Raw genomic sequence first — 21,219 nt, 5'->3', positions numbered from 1 at the left:
AAATTTCAACCGTCGCCCTCGTGTATTTCGGACCAATCAGAAGCTTTGTTTTCGAGTTGTAGTGGGTGTGCCAAAGCGCGTGGACAATCGATCCGCAGGAACTGTCATCGGTAAAAGGCTGGAGTGCTGTCGTCAGCTAGCGATGCTAGACTGTGTTGATTGGGAATACCACCAACAGGCTTCTACTTCAGGTAATTCCTAAACTTTGAGAACTGTATCTATCCAACAAACTGATTGAGGGCTCGCACAAAATAATGATGATTTTACAAGCAGTTTTTGTAACGATATGGCTTGTTTGACTGCCGTAGTGTTAACGTTAGCTAACAGCAGCCATGCTAGGTACCACGTTATGAATGTATGGACTCATGTATACATGCAACACAACGCACTATAAAAGTATAACTAACTTAACAGCAACTGTTAATATAAATAACGCTCTTCTAAAATAGGGTTCGCTTTCTAATCAAATAATGAATAGATTACTAAAACCACTAAGCTGATAGGACTGTGAGATTGTAGATGGGATCTACAATATAACTCTGTGTAACAGATCTCGATATGATGCTGCATGATTTTAGATTAACCTCAAGTTATACTGAGACGATAGTTTGAATCACTCCAAATTTGGGTTTAGTCAGGCCAGCAATATTGCAGTAGCTTGAAGATGTAAGACCTAAGGAGCGCAAGTATATGAACTAAAGTAACTAGTAGTTTCGAGCTTTCACTGTTGTTAGATCAGTTATCTTTTGAGGCTGAATTTGTCTGAAAATTGGCGTTTAGTTGACACAGATCGGGGATGTTAAAGCTGTGTCTGAGTGGAGAAAGAGGGGTGAACACCCCTCATCATTTTCAGGCTGAAGCTGCTAAATTAATCTTTCTTTGTTTTGTGCTGTTTTCTGCTGTCATCCCAGTGACCTGCCCACATCCTGATTACTGAGAAATAAACAAATCAGTGGATAATAATGCATTAAACATATGATCATAAATTCTGTGATGTTTACACATAATAACACATTTTTAAATAACTGTAATACACAATGTCTTGATGCACACCGGGCACAGAATGCCTGGTCCTGATTTTGACGTATGATTAATTATTCGTATGAGGTGATAATAATGTTAGAAAATAGAGTACCGTCTCGAAGGCTTACAAATGTAGGATGTGTATGAAATTAATTGTTTTGCAGACATCATTTATGCAGGCGATGGTGACGTAGTGACAAGCAAAGTCCACTTGCACACTGGTCAATAAAACTATCTATACTTATCAATTCAAACGAGCTCAGCTGACATGTGTCATAGTAAATTCTTCTTCGCATGTAGTAAATGTGTTATATTCATCACTGGTTCTATAGTTTTATTTCTTGTTGCAAAGAAGCATTGAGTAATGTTGTTGCTGATAGAAAACAGTTGAACTGCGCAGAGAGTTCAGCTCAGTCGAAGCAGGAGCAAGGAGAGGGCAGAAAGCGGAGAGATCGGTGTTGGTTTTATTATGCTCAATTTGATCACTAATTGCCAATCTAACCGGTCGGATCCATGGTGAAGAGAAAGAAGACGTCGCCTACTACCGAAGAGTACGAAAATGGGTAAAATTATTTCTGAAATTAACACTTTATTTAGAGGTCGAATGCACCGAGGGGTTTTCGTTGTCGTTTCTGCAGGGCGCTAAACTGAAAAGCGCTCGCATTTGAATTTAGTTGAAATTCAACCTAAAATATTGCCAATTAGAGCCGAAAGACACTTGGTAAAACACTGTCGCCAGTTACTGAACTGTTTTGGTTGTTGAATATAATTTATCTCAAGACGATAAATGCATATATTTGGTGTTGTTTTGTCGGGACTGGAGAGGGGATTTGAAACAAACAGCGGCGGCCATGTTGAGAGACAGTGAACGTCGTCTTTAGAAGTTAATTTTGCACACCGCTTTGCTCCTAATGTGACAAAATTTCCCCGAATGTGTTTTGGCAGCATGACACCGGGCTCCAGGGAGGGGATCGGTGTCGATGGGAGGAGGAATCCGTCCAGAAAGCCCGAAGGTTGCGACGAGGAGGAGAGCGGAGAGCAGGCGAGCGAGGAGCGCAGTACAAAGGGAGACGACGGAGTGGAAATTCTTAATCCATCAGCCACGGGTCTCAGCCCCGGTTCAGCCTCGGTCCTCCCCGCCTCTCCGCCGAACCGAACCGGGCCAGGCTCGACCCAGCAGCCCCAGACCTCCGCGGAGCCCGCCCCTCCGTGTCACGACCAGCATCATTTTCTCCGATCAAGCGTTCGACCTCCGAGTAAACGGATCCGGAAGGATTCAATCGGCTCAACCATCAATGGACATGGCGCAAAATCGAAAGGTACTGAAGGTGACCAGCTGGGAGAAGTGCTTGTTTAGCAGGGATTAACAGGGGGTCCACTCTCAGTTTTGACTGTGTCGCTGTGTTTACCGGTTGTTAATCTGTGGTGGCTAAAGTGATGCTGTTTTTGTTGCCGTGTAGTCCCTCTGGGCCACTGGCTGGGTTGTGCTTGTGTAGATTTCTGGCTGCTCCAGCCCCAGTTGCAACACCATCCTAAGTAATTTATTTGAAAAGGAGAAGAGGCACAGAACAGAAGTTAAATTTCAATTAGGATGTCATCTCACTATTTTTAGTCACAGTTTCTTGGAAACTTGACTTTACAGCTTTAAAAACAGGGGAGCTGTTATGACTGACATTATTAACTGAGAGTAGGAGAAATAAATCACATGTTTAAGACTTAAGCATTTCTGCATGGAAATAAGAACAGGACAGAAGAAACGCATTATGACAGAGAGTAGCTTGCACATAATATTTTTTTGTGTTTTTTTTTCAGGAAAAAAAAATGATTTTACTGTTTAATCCAGTTATTTCTTTGATCCAGTCATTCAGCTAATTTACAATTTGCTTTTTTCATTTCAATTTTTTTTCCACATTGCAAGTTGTTCTGGTGGTTTACTGGTTTTCTTTTGCAAATCATCTGGCTGATGCTCTGTTCTGTATTAACTTGAAATGTGAGTGATATCTGCCGAAGCCTACAGGAGCTGTCATTGCTGAATTGACAGTGAGCATCTAAGCAATGAAATAAAACTAGAGATGACTTAAGGCTCTCTGGCTTTACTGAATTTTACACTAAACACCGAAGGATTGCCTTCGTTGATAACTTATCCGAAATAATGATATATGCTAATGATATAGTGGCCTGATTCAGTGTATCCATGTAAATGAGTCACCTCCTTTTGGGTGCTTGTGTCTCCATACAACCAGTCTCACAAGAGGCACAGAAAGGTGGGGCAGTGGGGTGGGGCGAGAGTGTTAATTTCCTGTATATTTGAAGCTTACAGTAAATGAGGTGGCTTCTGTTTAACCTGTCACTGAAACTCACACCTGTGTCTTCCTTTCTGAAGGATTTTATATTTGCATGAAAAATTAGTTTGAAATTATTCCTGGCTTGTTGCGGTTTTATGCTGTTCTGCAGTGACGTTATGTCAGTTTTTTCTTTCTTTAAAACTTGTTTTATAAATGATTTGGACTTGAATTCGACAGACGTAAACATGCGCAGGATGTTGCTGGTGGATTTCTTTTGTTGTTGTTGGAAAAGAGAAGGAGACCAAGGCTGTATTATCAAATAAATTTACATTGCCCAAGTTTTGACCAGTTGACCAAGGAAGCCCTACTTGACATGATGCTATATTGGTGTGCATCTATTTTGAAGGAGACACATCTAGGTTAGTGCCTATGAGCCACACACACATTTGCATTTGTAAGTGAACACCCATTTTGGCTGAAAATACAGTTGCCTTAACGAAGCGCAGTCCTCCAACAGCAACTGCCTCAGTGTTTGTGTTAATGCCTCCTGGCATTGTGTTGTGTACTGGGGTAAGCTTGGCCATTGGAGCCCACCACGAGTTGGTTTTGGACCTGTGTGCTGTAGACCTGGCCATAGGGACTGATTGCTTTTCCTGCCTCCTTGCCAAACCTGAACCACAGAGGGGGGTGGGCTCTGCAGGTTGTGCACTGTAATGGCAGTGGGTGGCTTTGTGTGCATGTAATTTACATCTCCCAAACCACACACCTCTGAACTACAACTGTATTTTCTTTTCCATGCTATAGAAAACAACCAGCGCGGTCAACCAAAACATTTGGCTCAATCCTTACATTTTTACTCTGATATTTTTAAGTTGCGTTTTTCCTCTAAATGTTTCATTACTTACGGGTTTGTGGGCTCCTTGTCTCTATGTATTACAGGCGCAGAGAATGGCTCTTCCTCCCAGGGGGCAGTGGGACAGTCGGGCCCTTTGGCTGGCTCCACAGGGGGAGTGTCCAAGGCCTCCAAGGGCCAGGGGTCTGCTGAAAAGGAGGAGCAAGCTGGTAACCAGAAAAGGGCCCGTCGACAATGGGAGTCTTGGAGCACAGAAGACAAAAACAGCTTCTTTGAGGGGCTCTATGAGGTATAGGGGGTAACCAAATAGTCATTAACATATAGTTTTACAGTAAATGCACACTACCTTATGTAGCACAAGCTTTTACTTAAATTGTTGGCATTTATGTTTATGTTATGCATCATAGGACACTTATATATATTGACATCTTATACTCTCTTCTACTGTTCTTGTCTCCAGCATGGGAAGGATTTTGAGGCTATCCACAACAACATTGCGATGAAGTATAAGAAGAGAGGCAAGCCAGCTAACATGGTGAAGAACAAGGAGCAGGTCCGCCACTTTTACTACCGCACCTGGCACAAGATCTCCAAACACATTGACTTTGCCAACGGTGAGCTGCCGTTCAACTTTGTCACCCCAAAACAGATGGGACCTTACAGAGTCTTGTTGAAATTTGGAGGGTAGAACAATAGTTATTTATTTTTGAGAGCTGGAGCTCCACATCCAATACTTCTGTTAGAGCTGTCAGAAAACTTAACATGGCAGATGTAGGTGTTCTGGGGGTTGAAAGGGGCTTTACTTTCTTATACTCAAATGGTGAGTCGTTTTGGTTTATTTCATACAAGGAGTTTGTCTAGCTGTTCAAATCTAATCTGTCAAATCTAATCTATCAGTTCAGATATCTTAATTTGTTCATGTTGAGTCAGGGCGGGTCTTATGGATTTGTTTTAACAGTGGCTCTTGCAACAGTCACTATCATGGATGAAAAAATATATAACTGGCTGTCAAAATAGTGTCAATCAAGAGAATCAATTTCTTTCTGCCTGTGTATCACAGGTCAGTTTTTTCAGTAGTTCCTACACTGATGTTTACGTAGCACCTTGTTAGACACTCCAGAAACATATGTTAAAGAACTCCAACAGATAAGCTTGAGCCCCTTTCAAAAAGCTCTCAGAGTCTATGTTATCTTAATGCAGCATACGCATGCCTCCTGCGTCGCTGGTTACAGCAGTGTTGTGACCTGTGCCTCCTTTCCTTCTCAGCATACTCCCGAGTGCTGAAGAAATCCTCTCAAGAACTGTACAGCCTCATCTGTTATGCTGAGCTCCGCAAAAAAGTTGGAGGGTGTAAGTGAAGGCCATACACATATATGAATGCGTGTCTTTTTAATGTTTGTTTGTGAGCGTTTTTCATGCTGTTAGACTGGGACACATGGGATGTGATTAAACCCTGCATGCTCCCAGTCATGGGGGACAGCTGCTCCTACAGGGAGATGTCGTAAACGGCTCTCTGGCTTTTGTTTTGTCTTTGACAGTAATGGATGATAAGAACGTGACAAAGCTGAACGAACTCATCCAGCAAGGGTAAGTCGGTAGTAAAATTGATGAAATGCACAGCACACTTTTTTATGTTAAGTGACACAAAGGGTCTTTGTAAATGCATATCTGGGCTTGTCAACATGCAGTCTTTGATTTTTAAGTGCTATGTCGCATTAACAAAAACCCAGATAAGCTCAGTATAAGACATTAAACCAGTTTGAGGTTATGATGACGTATATCAAATACATGAAAAGTGAAAAAGATCTCTGCTCCTCTGTCTGTTTGACCAGGGCCACTACTGTGCGCTTTAAAGGGAGGAACTTACGAATCAAAGCACCCATGTGCCGTGCACTGAAGAAACTTTGTGACCCTGATGGTGAGCGTGTGCATGCACAGAGACCCAACACATACTATACATGCAGAGTAAACAAACATCAGGGCTGAGAATACAAACCGTGGCGATGGTTAGGCACAGGGTTTGTGGGGGCGGGGTTTTTTTGGCAATAACAATGGCAGCGTGTGGGCTAGTGGCGTTTCCATGGTAACCCGGTGGGAGAAAAGTGAGGAGGAGGAGCAGGAGGGAGATGATGGCGTCTGGCTGGCTGTCATCGACCCCTCTGTTTTCAACATCATCCAAACTTAAAGAAATAATTTCCTTTAATCAAGGATGGAAAATCAGAAACCCACTGCTCGCATCTGCCATCTCTCTCAAGTAGCCGGCCTTTATTTTCATTGGTGCATCAGTGCTTAGCAAGAAAACCTTGGCAAACAGCCTCATTCTGGTTTGTTCGTTTCCTCCTCAGTAGTACTGAGTTTGGTTCCAGGCTTTTCATTGCCTGCTAATCCATTAAGCATGAAAGTTTGCAAGAGAGAATACTTAAGTTTTCAGCAATTGCACTGTGTTCTATTGTTCATGTAGCGTTTTAGTGCTCTTGAGGTTTAGTAGTTAGTGGTATTTTTGTCTGCTAAGTTTTCGATTTTTGATGATTGCATACTTTTACAAAATCCCCCTGGCTGGACACCTGCACTTGCTCTTTAAAAAACACCTGACCTTGTCCCAGAAAAGAATTTTTTTGTGTCTCAGTCAGTCTCACTGTGTCTTTATGTCTCTGCAGGAGTGAGTGATGAGGAGGACCAGAAGCCAGTGCGTCTACCCCTGAAGGTAGCGGTGGAGCTCCAGCCTCGCAGTAACCACTCCTGGGCCCGTGTTCAGAGTCTAGCCCACAACCCTCGCCTCAGGTCAGACTTACTCACGAACTAATACCTGAGTGGAGTCATAACACTGCTGCAATCAGAAGCTGTTTTGAAAACTCCCTGTTGGCGCCTTCAGAAAGCACCGATGTATGAAATTTGAGTCGTTTACTTTGTGAAGACAAATTTACAAACATCCATGTTTGCAGTTGTTTTCAGGATCAATTTTCCAACAGCACAGCTCAATAATGCAAAGCATTTTGGCAAATGAATCCCAGTTTGCATTAATGCATCATCAAGCAGTTTTGAAAATGGTGCCTGTTTGCTAAAGCACCACAAGACTATAACATAAGACTGACTCATAAAAATCTATTTAAAAAAACATATATGTCTATTCTGGATAATGGTCAGCTTAAATGTGAAGTATGTTGAGTATAGTTGTAGTTAATGGCTAAATTATACATGGACAAACACAGCCAAAACCCTGCCCTGATCAATGACTGAAATTAATTTATATTCTTATATGTGAATGTTTAACCTAAATTACCCAGTCCAGTGCTGTTATGCATCGTCTTACCACAGCCGGTTGTGAATCAGCAGCTATTGGCAAACTCTTTCTTTTCATCTTTTGCAACCCAGGATGGTGGTGGAACTTCACAGGAAAGTTTCCAGCCTCATTGAGTATCTGAAACAGAAGTGGGCGTACCAGGATCAGCGCATTGTATCCTTTAACACAATTTCAACAAGTTGCACCATATCATCATGATTGTGTGAATTTGAGATTCAGCTTTGTGTTTCAGCTATAAAAATTCTGGGACATACCCACTTCTTCTCTCTAGTTATGTTTGAGTCCTTAACACGGATGTTTCAGCTTAAGAGTCTCATGGAGAGAGAGGCTCTAGAGGGTAGTCAGTCCAGCACAGCCTCTCCTAGCAAATCCCAAACAGATGAGCTTTTTCTTTTCCCGGCTGAGAGCACCAACTTGACCACACTGCCTGGTGTGGCACGTGTGGTTCACTCCAAGGCCTCCTGCACTGTACACTGGCTAGAGAGTGGCAAGAACCGGTCTAACGCTAAGGAATTGCCAGCTGCCCAGATCCTGGGCATCCACACGGCTCCTCCCCCTCGGACTAGTACCAAATCTGGACGGGGAAGCGCTGCAGCAGCAGCAGCTGCTGCTGGTAGTGCTTCAGTGACTGTACTGGGTGATACTCGTCGAACTGAGCCCCCTAACCCTGAACCTTCACCAGAGAGTTCTGCAAAGGTGGAGGAGAAGAGACCTCTGTCTGTTTCTGTTCCTGCTTCCTCTCAGCCGACTGTGGCTCCCAGAGAGGAGGGAACTGGGCTGGGAACCTCTGAGGGGGCCAAGACCTGTTCTGGCGGGGAGGCCAGTGGTGGATTAGCGGTGATCAAAAGCACGGAGAAGGTGTGTAGCGGTGTAGAGAGCTCATCGGAGCAGTGCAAAGAGGAGCAGAACACCAGCACCTCTTCCCCAGAAGCCAATCAGACTCCTCCAGCAAAACCTCCGATGGCTGGCTCAGAGGAGGGAGTGTCGCAAGGCTCTGCACCTGCAGCCAAAGAGCGGACCGTTGAGCAGATCAGAGAGGAGGGCTGGAGTGCCCGTGACGCAGAGAACGTCACCTTGGCTGAGCTCTACCTGATGTTTGGGAAGCCTGGCAAACTGCAGCTGGAGTATGAGTGGCAGCCCGTCGCAGCTCCTTCCAACGCTCAAGAAAACGGACAAACCTTGGCACAGGCCAAGCTTAACAGGACGCACCGAGTTTTGCGTTGCCTGCTCAGGCTGGTTGCCACTGAAGTCAACCCTAAGCCTTTGGTAATTAATGTTACTCGTCACGGTGTTGTTGGCAGTTGCCAGATACTTTAAACTGTATTATTTAGAACTGTACATGTCAAATAGATGTCATTAATGTGTCCTTCCCTTCAGGCTCCAGAGCTGTGCTCTACAGCCACATCACCACTCAAATCGCACCAGGAGGAGCAAAACCAGGCCCTCACACCTCCAGGAAAGGGGGCCATAGCTGGTGTTCGCAGCCCCAGCTGTGGCCGGCAGCAGGCCTCTGTCCGAGGGGCCAGGCTACACCTGGCAAACGCTGGAGCCTCAGGTATTTGTTGGACTCTCTTCCATTCTTTATAGCCAAAGCTACAGACACTAAATACATGATATACTAAATATCATAGGTGATTGTTTTGATATTTACTTAGTGAACCGTATTCTCCCAGAGGCTGTTCAGTGGCATTAAACATTATTCTCAAATCCTCTTTTCAGGTGGACGCAACCTTCCCCGCTCTCTGCTCGGGTCGACAGCCAGCAGTGACTCGGAGGGCGGTGTGTTCGCAGTACCCACCACGCTGCCCCCCAACAGCTCACGCCACAACAGAATGTTCTCCCCCAACAAGGAGGCTGAGTTAGCCTTCAGACAGCAGCTAGACTCAATCAGTGTAAGACAGAACAAGGCATTATTTTTTTCCACCAAGAGTACAAAGACCACACTTGTATATTGTCCACATGAATATGCACAAATATTAATATGCATTCTTTTCCTTGTAGATGCAGTCAGATCTTTTCCTCTCTAGACAGAGAAAACCTCGGAACAGGCAACTTCGGAAACCACTTGTAGTTCAGGTAAGAGAGCAACAGATAGGTATTTTACTCATTGAAGTGAACACCATCTCGGTTGGTTTGTACTCTTAATGTCTTAATTGTGCACCTCCTACCTGTTGCTGGGTCACAATGGGCTAAAAAGTGGTTTTTGTCTTGTCCACAGCGAACACTGCTGCCCCGAACTACAGGAGACACTCCTCAGCATGTCTGCTCCTTCTCCATCCTTTCCAACTCCTCTGCCACAGGTAACCTTCAGATCAGGATCCTGCAATAATAACATGTTGTCAGAGGCTGGAAATGTTTAATACTAAAAGGAAATTATTATACTTTTCTCTTAGTGCAGAGTAAAACTTTTGTTTTTGTCCATAAACCCTTGAAAAGGCTTATTAATGTGTTTATGTTGGTAATACGCTCAGCTCTGCATAACTAAATATCATTACTCTCTTTGAACAAGAACTCTGCTAATCTCTCGGTCTCTCACTTCCTGTTTCTTCCCTCAGGAACCGGATCCTTCCGGCCAATCCATACTCGCTTGGCTCCTTCCCCCCGCCCCCTCATTTCTAAAGTTTCCCCTTCAGCACCCAGCTCTGCAGCAGGCAGGCAGCTCTCCAGTATGTACTGTTTTTTTATGTTTGATTTAAACTCTGTTAAATGTACACGAGTATTTAGTCAAATGGGGGGGTTTCCTTTGTTCTTGAAAAAAAATGCTGTCCACACAGCCAATGCAAAAACAATCTGTCAAGAACTGTCGAGAGCACGCCAAACCAATAGGCAACACTGTAAACCTAACTATAAAGCTGTATAAGCCAATCAGAAGCCTGAAAGAAAAGTTAGTTTGCATAATCCGATGCCACTGTTGCTCAGTAACTGTAGTAACTGAGTAACTGTACATTTATGTGTAAACAAATCATGTAAACAAAGAAGATAACGGTGCGCGCACTGGCACAATTCAAAAACTCTGGAGGGTGTTTGAAAAAGTTTTTTTTTTTTTTTTTTTAAGTGACCCAGTTTGCATGTGGACAAAAGGCCAAAACGCATAGAATAAATAAAAATAGCACACATACACACACTTTTTCCTCATTTGGAAATTTTCCTTTTTAAAGGATTTCAAACACAGATATTACATAACACAGCAAAACAGGAAGACTACATACACAACAGAATAAAACCACTTAAAAGAGTTTACAGCTTAATTAGAAGTCACCCTCTCCACTTAAAGTTGGTAATCCATCTCCTAGGGTCCTGGTTAACAACTTTTCTTTCATTCAAGCTTTTGGATTTTTTTTTCTCCTTTAATATGATAAACTGTTCCCTGGGTTCTCTTGATTCTAATGCTAAATTGAGCCCTATTTTCAAAATATATGAAAAGTGATTGGCTTCTTTGCTCCCACATGATCTGTGACAGTCAGTGTGGTTTTGAACAAGTCCTCCTTTGTGCAGGGATAAATAGACAAAAAGAACATTCTTTCAGGAAAATTCTCTGAAACGAAGAGCTTTTTTTTTTCCATCGCCCCTGCTTTCAATTTTCATATTCAAATTGTTGTTGAGTTTAATTGCTGAAATGTTAAATCACATTGTGGTCTCACCTGCTGTTAATACTTATCGGGTATGTGCAGAGGCGACAAATCCTTTGTGTTTTTCAACTGTGTCTACTCTTTCAGGTGCCATTGACCTGGCAGCCAAGTCTGCGGGCATCATCCCTGGCAGTCCCTGTCGGGAGCCGGATTCTCCCACTGTTGACAACAGCACTCTGCTCGCCACCACACCTATTGCTGGTGCTGAACCAGAGTCTCAACTCCTCCAGCAAAATGCCCCAGAGGTCAGAAGCACACATACACAAAATAATACAAACTAGGAGCATTGCCTCACCTAGTGTTAAAATTAAGATTCATTTTATCTTAATGGAAACCAACAGTAAATTCAGAAATGCATCTGTGTTGTACTGAAAATTCCTTAAATGGAGAGCTTAGCAGCCCCATTAAGTATGCAGCTTGTTTTTCCCACAGAATGGTTTACCTCCACCGTCTCCTGGAGTGACCAGTGGTGGAGATTCACTCCTCTCCCCACCCAGCGTAGCCTCACTCCTGGACATCTCTCTGCCTGGCCCCCCTGAAGAGGCTCTAGCCCCCGGAGAACCTCAAACACACATCAGTGACTCCATCATCGAGCTCGCCATCAACTCTGCCCACTATGGTGTGTGTTTTTGCATGTTTTAAAGCCTACATGCAGACATCTATGTAGGGTACTTTTTTTTTTTTTTTTTTAATTGAAATGGAAAGTGACAACAGGTCAGAAACATGTTGCAGTCCCCACTGACAGAGTTTGGTTTTATCTTCTCATGAGGAGTTTGAAAGTATTTGAAGTTTTCCGTGGAAGAAAAAATATGTTGACTATCAACCAACTTAATTTCCCACCTGTCAGGCTCATTGAGCATGTTGTGTGTAAGCGGACAACTGTTGGTCTCTCCTCGAGCAGGTGAGGAGGCAGCTCTCTCTCCAGCCAAGCTGAGCAACAGTGATGGCTCCAAACTGTTGACCTCGTCTCCCTCAGTCAGCCCGTCCCGAGGCTGGATCCCATCACCCAGCCATGACCCCCAGTGGTACCCCAGCGACTCATCTGACTCCACATTGGGATGCCTTCTCTGTAGGTCTTTTTCTCTATTAAACAGACATGCACAAACAGATATTATCTGTTATTATTATTCTTTTTGGCAAATGTCAGGCAAATTAATAAAAACATCCTTAATGCAACACATTTTATTTTGAATAAACCTTCACCAAGAACTTTTGATCCTTTCAAACATTCATTCATATTGATGTACAATAACACTGATTCATTACCTTGTACATTGTCCTTGTACATTGAGTTGTCCCATCTGTTCATGGTCTCTGTTTTTCTTTATTTCCTTCCAGCCAGCATGGTTTCTCCTGATAAGGGCAAACGGACCACCCTAACCCCCACTGGCCCCTCCAGTGGCACAGCTTTGCTTGGTCCTAGCCTCCTGGACTGCAACTCCCATGATTCCTTTCAGTCCCGTGGCCTTCCTGATGTGGCAGAGGTAAGTTGAGCTCTATAAAATTAAGAGGTATATAAGGGGAGAGAATTTTTGTGTGAGTTGACTGAGCACATTTTACCCATTTGAAACAGTAATAAAATGGAAAAGCAGTTTTGTGGTGGTCAGTGTTGATATTGTGGTGAGCTGCCACAAGTAAATCAATGTATGGGAAACACTAGTGTAAACCTTCAATTCTAGATGTTGCTGCTCAAAATAGATTTTTATCTTTACCTGCTGCCTTGGTTTGTGTTTGCAGATGGACTCTCAGCTTGCTTGCATGATGAGTGAAAGCAGCGTGGACTACATCGCCCGCTTCAATGACCTGGCTCAGGAGCTGGCTGTGACCGAGCCTTCCATCCCGCCGCCCTGAGGAAGAGAGAACGTTGCCCCTCCGAACCACTGCCATCTGGAAGACATGAGTCTCTGAGTGACCGGAGGATGGGTCTCTCCTCAGCGTCTAGACTGTTGGCCGGCTGTTGCCTCTCCACTGAAGAAAAGACAGCTGTGCAGAAAGACCTACCCCTAAAAGCCATCCCTGCCCTCTTTGTAAAAGTGCAATAATAACGGTGAACATTGACCATTGTTCAAAGCGTGTTGGTGTCACTGAACTGTTCTTTAAGGTGAAATTCCCTTTAAAAACAAACACTTTAGAAAAACAAATGCGTTTACAAAACACAACCTCATGTACAGGAAAATACTATGCCATATCTGAACAAACTATTTTCACTGATCTTTTATGTCTCTTCCTGCTCTTTCTGTGTGTGTGTGTGTGCGTGTGTGTGTGCGTGTGTGTCTTCTACTCTCAGATCGACCCCCAAAATGTGTAAATCCTCCAAAATGTGCAGTTCATATCCCAGCCTGTGGCAAACAGCTGCTGGAAGAGGATTTTGAAAGTAGTGGCAGTGAGAAAGAGGCTGAATCTGGTGAGATACTTCACACGGTCTCTTCAGTTGTTACAGAGGCCTCAGTTGCAAAAGTGGAGCACATCACAGCAGGACATGCAGAAGTAAAATCCTTTGCTCCTGCCCTCAATTTCATGTGCTCTTCATCTCTATCAGTTCAGATTTTATTGGTTGAAACTTAGGAACATAGCCTGCCATGTGTGTTTGGAATCAGGTTCTTTTCTTACAGTTACATGCAAAATGGCAGCTTTTGTTGTTTGACAACATTTGGTGGTAGCTCTCCAGATATCAGCTTCATTCTCCTATATACTTTTTTATCTTTTCAGTTGCCGTTTTGTCATTTTGACATGTTGATGGTATACCCAGACATTTAATTTTGGTCTAATTTTGAATAACCTTGTCACAATAAATGAGTCTTTGGACTCAAATACAGAGAAAATAACAACATTGCTCTTTTGCCTATAATATGACCAACTAGGTGTTCATTTTAAATTTGATTCATTTTAAATTTAAAATGTCTCGGGTACCTGTGTATGTTTAGTTAGTATTTTTACACTCCGGTGGAACTCCACAAGAGTGAGCAGTAAGGAGTATGTAATTAAATCAAACACTAAAGCCATAGCTGACACTCCACTTAAGTTTTTTTTTTTTTTTTTGGTGTAAGTCTTGCAGTCCTTTTTTAATCACTAGCAAAATGCGCAAATTGGTTGTGTCAAAAACATTAATTGCCCATTGATTAATATCGATACTGAACACTATGGCTAATGTCAACATCATTGGCTTCTAAACATTTGACCATCCCTTTGACCTGAGCCTGCTCTGTATGTGATGACGTTAAAGGTAAACATGCTTTCAAGTCGATTTGCTTGCTTTAGCCACAAAGTTTCACTCTGGCTCATGGGGACTACACCAAGTCCAGACTCACTGCATTCAGATGTTCTCCGAATTTTAATTAACCAGCATCATCAATATGCGGTATTGTAAACATCTTGTCTCATCAACACGTTCGACTTCATCTCTGTGAGTGTAAATCGTAGGAGAGCGCTTGTTGTCATTCCACAAATGGGATTTAAAATGTTGGTCTCCTTCAAGCACCTTGGGGGAGATTTGACTCTACAGTGTAAAAGCTGTTGTGGTGTTTATTCGTTCGTGAAAGACATCTGATAAGGCTTCATCTTCTCACACTAGAAAAGAAACAATGAAGATGATCATTAATAAGGAATAAACAGCAGGTTTTGTCTTTGAATCTGGCATGTTTTTTTTTTCTGTTGAAGGATGTATTTGTACAAATGGCAATTCCAGTATTCACTGCGCTTTTGTAACATAATGTAAATTGTTATTTGGACTATTTATTAACATTTCAGAAAAAAAGTGTTTTCTGTTTAACTTAATATTAAGATGACATCTAAAAAGGAAAAACCTGTTGTTTAAAATTTTCAGTTTGTAAAAGGTGTTTTTATTCTGTGTATAAAGATAGTTATAAAATCGGCTTGTTGTTTCTTGTATTTATTGTGAGGTGAAACCAATTCAAATGCAAACTTGTACATTTAGAGTATGAGCCCTCTGGGTTTTTAATCAGCAGTTTAAGGTTTGTCATCCTTTCCAGAGACGGCTGAATGGTTTCTCTGCTGATCCCAGACTGTCCCCAACAAAGAAAATAAATTGTCACCCATCAAAACAATACAACAACTCATTTAATTAACTCTACGGGAATATACAGGACAGAAAAATAGGGTGGGGGTTTGTGATGCTGCTCATCTGAACTGACAAAGTGGTAAAACATTTGTCAAGAAGTGTATGAGTCAAACAGGAAATCAAACTGACCCCTTTAAAAAAAACAAAAAAAAAAACACTTGGCTCTGCAGTTCTTTTTCTGGGCAGATAAGCAGCATTTCCTTCCTTTACGTGTATTGAAATCACTTTGTTATGAGCCATTTTCAGGAGCGGTGTTCAGTATGCCATATGGTACAGATGACCCAGAAACAACATATCAGGTGCTATACCACGTCTCTAATGAAGACAAGATTGTTGTAACTGTGCCTTTCTAAGTATAGTATGGGTTTGTAAGTAGACTAAAACTGCTGTTTTTGGTTGATTTACCAAAAAAAAAAAAAAAACACACACAGGATACCTTCATCATATCCTGCATTGTTACACTTGTTTGTACAGTTGGCATCAGAAGACTAGTGGTACAGTGTGATGTTTACATATTAAATCCCATCTCTCTCTTTTTCAGTCATTAAAATGTGATGCTGCAGGCTTTTAAGGATGTTTTTGTCTGTGCTGTACTGTAATAGATTTACAGGTCCACTTTTAAGCAGCGATTCTGAGCTCAAAGTTAATTAAAATAAATGAAATAGCTGAACAACAGTCTGGTCTAGTCAACAAAAACTATGAAAGAAAAAAAAACACTCACCATAGGTCCTGTTACAATGTACAGCGACTGCAGGTTTATGGTTTGTTTCAGATGCTGTATTAGTAACAATGTTACTGAAGAGCTGCATCTGTTCACATCTCCTGTCCATGAAGAGCAGTCAGTTTCACGTTTTGTTCCACATGACTTGAACTGGGCTGGTGATCCGCTGGTCCCCCTCACCTGCCGCTCCGTCAGCCCTCATTCGTCTTTCGGTTTCTGCTCCTTGCGAGCGCGAGAAGACATGAGTTTGAAGAAGAGCGCGGGCCACAGTGTGCGCAGGTAGATGGCCACGGTGGGCAGAGGTCCCGCTAAAACAACATCTTTGCTCCTGTGACGGACAGCCTTCAGAACCGCCTGAGCCACGTCCCTGGGATCCCGGCCCATAGCTGTGGTTTTATCCAAAACTGAAAGCAGCGTTGCACAAATAAGAAACGATGCATCAGTGACACCTGGAGTTACTTCAGTAGTATCTTACAAACTGACACAAACAACACTACCATTGCTGTCAGTGATGTGCTGCAGTGTGAGAACCTACCAGAACAATAAGATAAACATACATGCTACTCACACTAATACACTGATGCAAATATCACAAATGTTTATTGTTTTTATAATTGGGTCTATGAAATGTCAATTTTTTTAATGTATTGCAAAGGAGGAAACAGTAGAAGCCCATTCAGACAGATTATCAAGCAAATGGCATCATTAGAAATGTGGAAAGAATAAATCCACACATATTCACACCACCTTTAGCGAGTCTCTGTTATGATCGACAATTTCACACAAACTGATATTCTCTTGTCTTTCCTGTAAAAAGCTTTCATTGCCTCACCTCCATACTTAGAGCCGTCCCCTGTGACAGCGTTGAGAGACAGGTTGGTTCGGATGTACCCAGGGCTGATCACGGTCACTAGAATCCCGTAGCGCTCGATCTCTGCCCGTAAGCAGTCGAAGTAGGCCTGGGTGGCGTGCTTCGAGGCTGCGTCTGGACACAGTGTGGACAAACCAGAGCCCTGCTTCATTTCCCATCCCAGATTGAAAAGCTGCTCAAGTATTTGTTCATTGAAACTGAACAGGTAAAGGCAACTTACAAGCCGATCTGTAAGGAATCGCTATCTTGCCCTGGACACTGCTAATGACCACGATGTGGCCGCTACGCCGGCGAACCATGGAGGGCAGGAGAGCTGTGAAGGGAGAAGAATGAGTGAGCAGAAAAAATACTGACAAAAGTAAAATATTGTGCAGGACTCTCTATACCTCGTCTCTAAGAAAATCTGATAATATCCCTTCCTTATCAAAGCAACAGACACATCACCTGAGAGCTGTGACACTATCAAGCTACATCAAGACTCAGCTCTGGAAACCAAAAGCTACAAAAGCTCAGCTCCAGGTTGTGCTCCTCACTAACCCTGAGTAAGAGCAATCGGTCCAAAGTAATTTGTTTCCATAACATCCCGCTGAACTGAAAGATGAGTGTCCAGTATGTTGCCACGGTAACTGATTCCGGCATTATTGACGAGGACATCCACTTGTCCATAACAATTCAGGATCTCCTCTGCAGCTCTGTCCACTGTGTCCGTGTCAGCCAGGTCGAAGACGACAGTGCTGGGGGTGTAGGTCTGGTAGTTGAGCAAAACAGGATGGTTCAGTATTCAAGCTGTCATTGTATAATTCTTATAATTATGTTTTAAATAATGGTCGAAATGTATTTTTTTCTTATCTTTTCTTAAGATTATTTCTCTTTTCATGAAGATTAGTGGTGGGTTCTCAGAAACAAAGGAGTGATTATAGTAATAATTCAGGACTGTAAAAAAATGTGACTTTGATTTTAGAAAATAGGCTGTAACAGACACCACTAAATGTCTTCTTCTGTCTAGAAGCTAGCTAATTGTTTCATTTTCAGTGTACGCACCTGCCACTGTGTGGCTGCTGAACTTGCTGTAAGCTCCTGAACCACCTGCTGCAGACGGCCTGCATCTCGACCACACAGCACAAGCCGTGCACCTGCAGCGTGGAAGACCTGTGCACACTCTACAACACAGAAAACACACCTCTTGTTCACGCTAGCACTTGAAACACAACCACGAAATATGCTACTGTAAATTATCTCACTACTGCCCAACTGAAATGAACTGCTGTAAATCATTGTGGATTGATTTGTAGAAAGCATATGTAAGCTGAAGTGGGAAAGAAAGGAGGAGGCCAACCTTTCCCCAGTCCAGAGCTGGCCCCTGTGATGACCACTACAGCATCCTGCAGAGCAGCTCCTGATCTAAGGCGGACAAGTATCCGGTACAACAGCAAGACCCCTGCGCTTGCTAAAACCAGTGGCAGCATTCCTCCTCCCATGACACGCTCCATGGTTCACAATACCCCTCCCTGCGTCAAACGTGCTACCTGCGGACTGAAGTTCAAAACACTTAGTCAGGAACAGTTTTTCCCCAACTGCAATGGTTGATTCGAAACATTACAACATTTAAATCTATGGCTCTTGCACAGAGAAATCACTGACAAAGGTCTGTTTAAAAATTATTAAATTATTATTAATTATTAAGTAAATTAAATGACAATGATTTTTCATTATTTTCCACAGTTTACAGGCCGAAAGATTTACATTTCAAAAATAATGTATATTTTACTTCAAAATGAAAACAACTGCTTGTTGCAGCCCTGCTCTTTAGTTTACAAACACCATTACATTTACATTTATTCATTTGGCAGATGCTTTTATCTAAAGTGACTTACACGTGAGGGGCAACACAAAAGCTTCAGTACAGCAGGAGACCTTGACACAAGTACTCAGGACTAAACCTATTCAATAATACACAGTGCACAGAGACCAAGTAGATAAGTGCACCGAAAGTCCAGATAATTTAGTTAAGCCCTTCCACTTGTCCTGTTTTCCAAAGCACAACACAAACAACCAGCATAGCAACAGAGACTAGGAAGTGCTAACATATAAAGAGCATGCACACACACTCAGACAAAATGACAAAAACTTAGCAAAGAAGTATCAGAAATTTCTTGTAAAGGAGTAAACTAAAATTGAAATGAACTCAAGAATACACAGGGAATAAAATGTTAGTCAAGTTTTTCTTGAGTGTGTGCTTTACATTGCTCTTCTGTGCAGCTGTGCATACTCCTAAATGTGAACACAGTGACTCAATCATCCGATATGACATGAACTTACACCACAGTTTTCCCAGATTAGATCATCTGATTTGTCTTTGCTGTGGGACGCTTTTAGTGCATAAATCGACATATTAACGAGGAAAGGGCTATTTTCCTCAAAATCACTGGAACAACTGAGACAGGTTTCCCCTCCTGTTGTTTGAAACCACGTTGAAAATAAAAAAAACATTTGTTAGTTAAAAGCTTAAATTCTCACATTTAGTGACGCATACCAGCTTTGTGTTAATTAAAATGTGCACTTTCACCTTCCACCATCGCACAACATATGAAACAGGTTAAATAGACACACATAACAAAACACCGTGAGTTCAGCATTGGCTTTGCGCTGCACAGGCAGGCTAACAGTCTTACTCTGACGCTAATGCTAACGTTAGCTAGCTTCCATAGTGTGATAAACCACTATCTCAAACACAAGTGTTCGTTTAAAGTCGGGGCTCACCTGAGTTATTGCCCTGCTGTACAAAACAGCAGCGTGGGTCGGTGACAGGGGCTGTTCCAGGCTTGTCTGAAAGGACACACGACCGGATACCAGCGTGAGTGCTTCTTAATGGGCTACCGGCTGTTCACCGCTAGGAATTGTGGGAGTTGAAGTTTCGGTTAGAAAGTAACAAGCACAAATGGGCTCATGATTGAGCCCATGTCAAGTTTGCCTCAGATACAAATTCTTTGCTGTCTTTGCTGCAAGTTGTCTGGTCTGGATTTTGTGAGGTGGAACATTAGCAGGCAAATTAACGTACAGAGCTTTATTTTTAACTTGAAACGAGGCAAGACTTTCCTTCTCAAGTCTGGATTTGGAATAGCTGGGAGCTGGGAATAGGTGGGCTGCTCCAAGATTGAAGCTGTCATTTTCAAATAATAGTCACGAATTAAAAAAAAAAAAAAGTCAGCAATGTAAATCATTTGTCTACCCTCCATCACTGCAAAAAAAAAAAACTGACTTGGGTGTTTGTGTGAAACTTTTCTCAAACAGATCTGTCTAACGTGGGATTCCTTAAAAGTAATGGGAAAAATGGGAAACAGCAGGAAAAGAGGCTGACTTTTACCATGACTGTCAGTGGTAAAGAAACACTATCATTCATCCAACTTAAAAAAAAAAACAAAAAAAAAAAACGTCTTCTTTATGATGACTGGGGCACCACTGTGCCACCAGATGCAGGGGTGCTGCCCTGAAAAGGTCGATAAACAGCCAATACATCAAACAGCCAAACTCTTGCAGATCAGCACTAGTGTCAGCGGCAGGTCAACTGATCGATAATTAGCCTGCTCTGGCCACAAACAGCAAACTAATGAGGTTGTCTTGAGTTGTCCCTCTTGAGCACTCAGACCTCTCCTTCAGTGTTTTGTTCCCCTGTTTCAGTTCTGCTCATCCCACAAAACATGTGTATGGAGAGAGCCAATAGCACTGTAAGGTTTGGCATGCTCTGTATGCATTAATGCAATTTTATTCAATTTCAAAACGACTGAGCCAGGGCTCAAAACACTCTGTGCCTGTAGTTTTCCAGGTCCAACAAACAGGAAGAACGAACCGAGGCTGAGCTCGCAGAGTCAGTGTGCGGAAAGGCTTTAACTTCTCCAGGTTAAAGCAAACAGCCAGGGTTTCAGTTGTCTGAGGTGCTGCTTTCAAACACTGTACACAGTTAATGAGAAACTGTACATTTTACCTATGTAAGCACCAAGGTACAAAAAAAAGCACCTTGTGAATTTTAGGACAAGAGGATGACACTTATCAGTGTCAACAGCTGAACATTTTCATGAACAACTGAACTCTCTGCAACCCTACTACAGTCCTTTTAAACCATTCTAAAATGAGCTGTTTCCCTGTTAATGGAAGAAGACAAAGTGAAGTGAGGGCAAGACTTTCACATTTTTGTGGTAGACTGGTACCAGTCTGTTGGCATAATATGTGAACACACTACCTACTGAAACACCACCAGTTTTAAATCCTTGTAGAAAGTTGACAATTTAGTTCTGATACATTGTTTGATGAAATTCTCTGAGTAACCTTTCACGAACAAATAAAAGGTTTTAATTTTCTCATTTCCTGCAGGAAAAAAAAAGTGTTTATGGTTAGCACAACCCTTATTGTGCTAACCATAAACTGCCTTTCCAAAAGTTGGTATTACTTCTCAAACGAGGA

The 21,219-nt window shown here is 42.5% G+C and overlaps 2 protein-coding genes and 1 long non-coding RNA gene across 6 annotated transcripts; 1 reads left to right on the top strand and 2 right to left on the bottom strand.

The window, feature by feature from the left end:
- The first annotated feature begins 95 nt into the window (after positions 1 to 95).
- On the top strand, positions 96 to 13,901 carry cramp1 (cramped chromatin regulator homolog 1). 2 transcript variants are annotated; one of them, XM_041061749.1, is made up of 20 exons: positions 96 to 191; positions 1,969 to 2,342; positions 4,248 to 4,450; positions 4,622 to 4,775; positions 5,428 to 5,511; positions 5,700 to 5,748; positions 5,994 to 6,079; positions 6,819 to 6,942; positions 7,534 to 7,615; positions 7,766 to 8,728; positions 8,840 to 9,017; positions 9,182 to 9,354; positions 9,464 to 9,538; positions 9,681 to 9,762; positions 10,018 to 10,128; positions 11,179 to 11,336; positions 11,524 to 11,710; positions 11,993 to 12,160; positions 12,430 to 12,575; positions 12,829 to 13,901. In XM_041061749.1, exons 2-20 carry the CDS (start codon positions 1,970 to 1,972, stop codon positions 12,940 to 12,942), a joined length of 3,510 nt encoding a protein of 1,169 aa, XP_040917683.1. In that variant the 5' UTR covers positions 96 to 191; position 1,969; the 3' UTR covers positions 12,943 to 13,901. The 2 variants fall into 2 exon arrangements, with proteins under 2 accessions (XP_040917683.1, XP_040917682.1); XM_041061748.1 differs by lacking the exon at positions 96 to 191 and adding an exon at positions 1,449 to 1,586.
- LOC121197965 lies at positions 2,337 to 7,752 on the bottom strand. Its single transcript, XR_005896303.1, has 3 exons — positions 7,472 to 7,752; positions 4,214 to 4,349; positions 2,337 to 2,555 (listed from the first exon to the last, which is right to left on the bottom strand). It is a non-coding gene; the product is annotated as an uncharacterized LOC121197965 (long non-coding RNA).
- A 146-nt stretch (positions 13,902 to 14,047) lies between the features above and the next one.
- On the bottom strand, positions 14,048 to 19,641 carry dhrs7b (dehydrogenase/reductase (SDR family) member 7B). Of its 3 annotated transcripts, none has more exons than XM_041061752.1 (7): positions 19,522 to 19,641; positions 18,098 to 18,294; positions 17,803 to 17,921; positions 17,299 to 17,509; positions 16,982 to 17,074; positions 16,723 to 16,875; positions 14,048 to 16,294 (listed from the first exon to the last, which is right to left on the bottom strand). In XM_041061752.1, exons 2-7 carry the CDS (start codon positions 18,249 to 18,251, stop codon positions 16,089 to 16,091), a joined length of 936 nt encoding a protein of 311 aa, XP_040917686.1. In that variant the 5' UTR covers positions 18,252 to 18,294; positions 19,522 to 19,641; the 3' UTR covers positions 14,048 to 16,088. The 3 variants fall into 3 exon arrangements, with proteins under 3 accessions (XP_040917686.1, XP_040917687.1, XP_040917684.1); XM_041061753.1 differs by having other exon boundaries at positions 18,098 to 18,287; positions 19,522 to 19,594; XM_041061750.1 differs by lacking the exon at positions 19,522 to 19,641 and adding an exon at positions 19,081 to 19,119 and having other exon boundaries at positions 18,098 to 18,287.
- Positions 19,642 to 21,219: the final 1,578 nt, after the last annotated feature.

This window comes from Toxotes jaculatrix, chromosome 18 (assembly GCF_017976425.1).
Source record: "Toxotes jaculatrix isolate fToxJac2 chromosome 18, fToxJac2.pri, whole genome shotgun sequence".
NCBI lineage: Eukaryota > Metazoa > Chordata > Actinopteri > Toxotidae > Toxotes > Toxotes jaculatrix.
Note: the sequence above shows the minus strand (reverse complement) of the source record. Positions and strands in the feature narration are given on the sequence as shown.

What these genes read in the sequence shown, in the direction of transcription:
- cramp1 (XM_041061748.1), top strand. Translation starts at nt 1,537, where the DNA reads ATGGTGAAGAGAAAGAAGACGTCGCCTACTACCGAAGAGTACGAAAAT. An exon ending in AAGTCAACCCTAAGCCTTTG is followed by an intron (nt 8,729 to 8,839) that starts GTAATTAATGTT and finishes CCTTCCCTTCAG; the next exon opens with GCTCCAGAGCTGTGCTCTAC. An exon ending in GCCTTCCTGATGTGGCAGAG is followed by an intron (nt 12,576 to 12,828) that starts GTAAGTTGAGCT and finishes TTGTGTTTGCAG; the next exon opens with ATGGACTCTCAGCTTGCTTG.
- dhrs7b (XM_041061752.1), bottom strand. Translation starts at nt 18,251, where the DNA reads ATGGAGCGTGTCATGGGAGGAGGAATGCTGCCACTGGTTTTAGCAAGC. An exon ending in GATTCCTTACAGATCGGCTT is followed by an intron (nt 16,876 to 16,981) that starts GTAAGTTGCCTT and finishes CACTGTGTCCAG; the next exon opens with ACGCAGCCTCGAAGCACGCC. An exon ending in GGACGGCTCTAAGTATGGAG is followed by an intron (nt 16,295 to 16,722) that starts GTGAGGCAATGA and finishes CGCTGCTTTCAG; the next exon opens with TTTTGGATAAAACCACAGCT.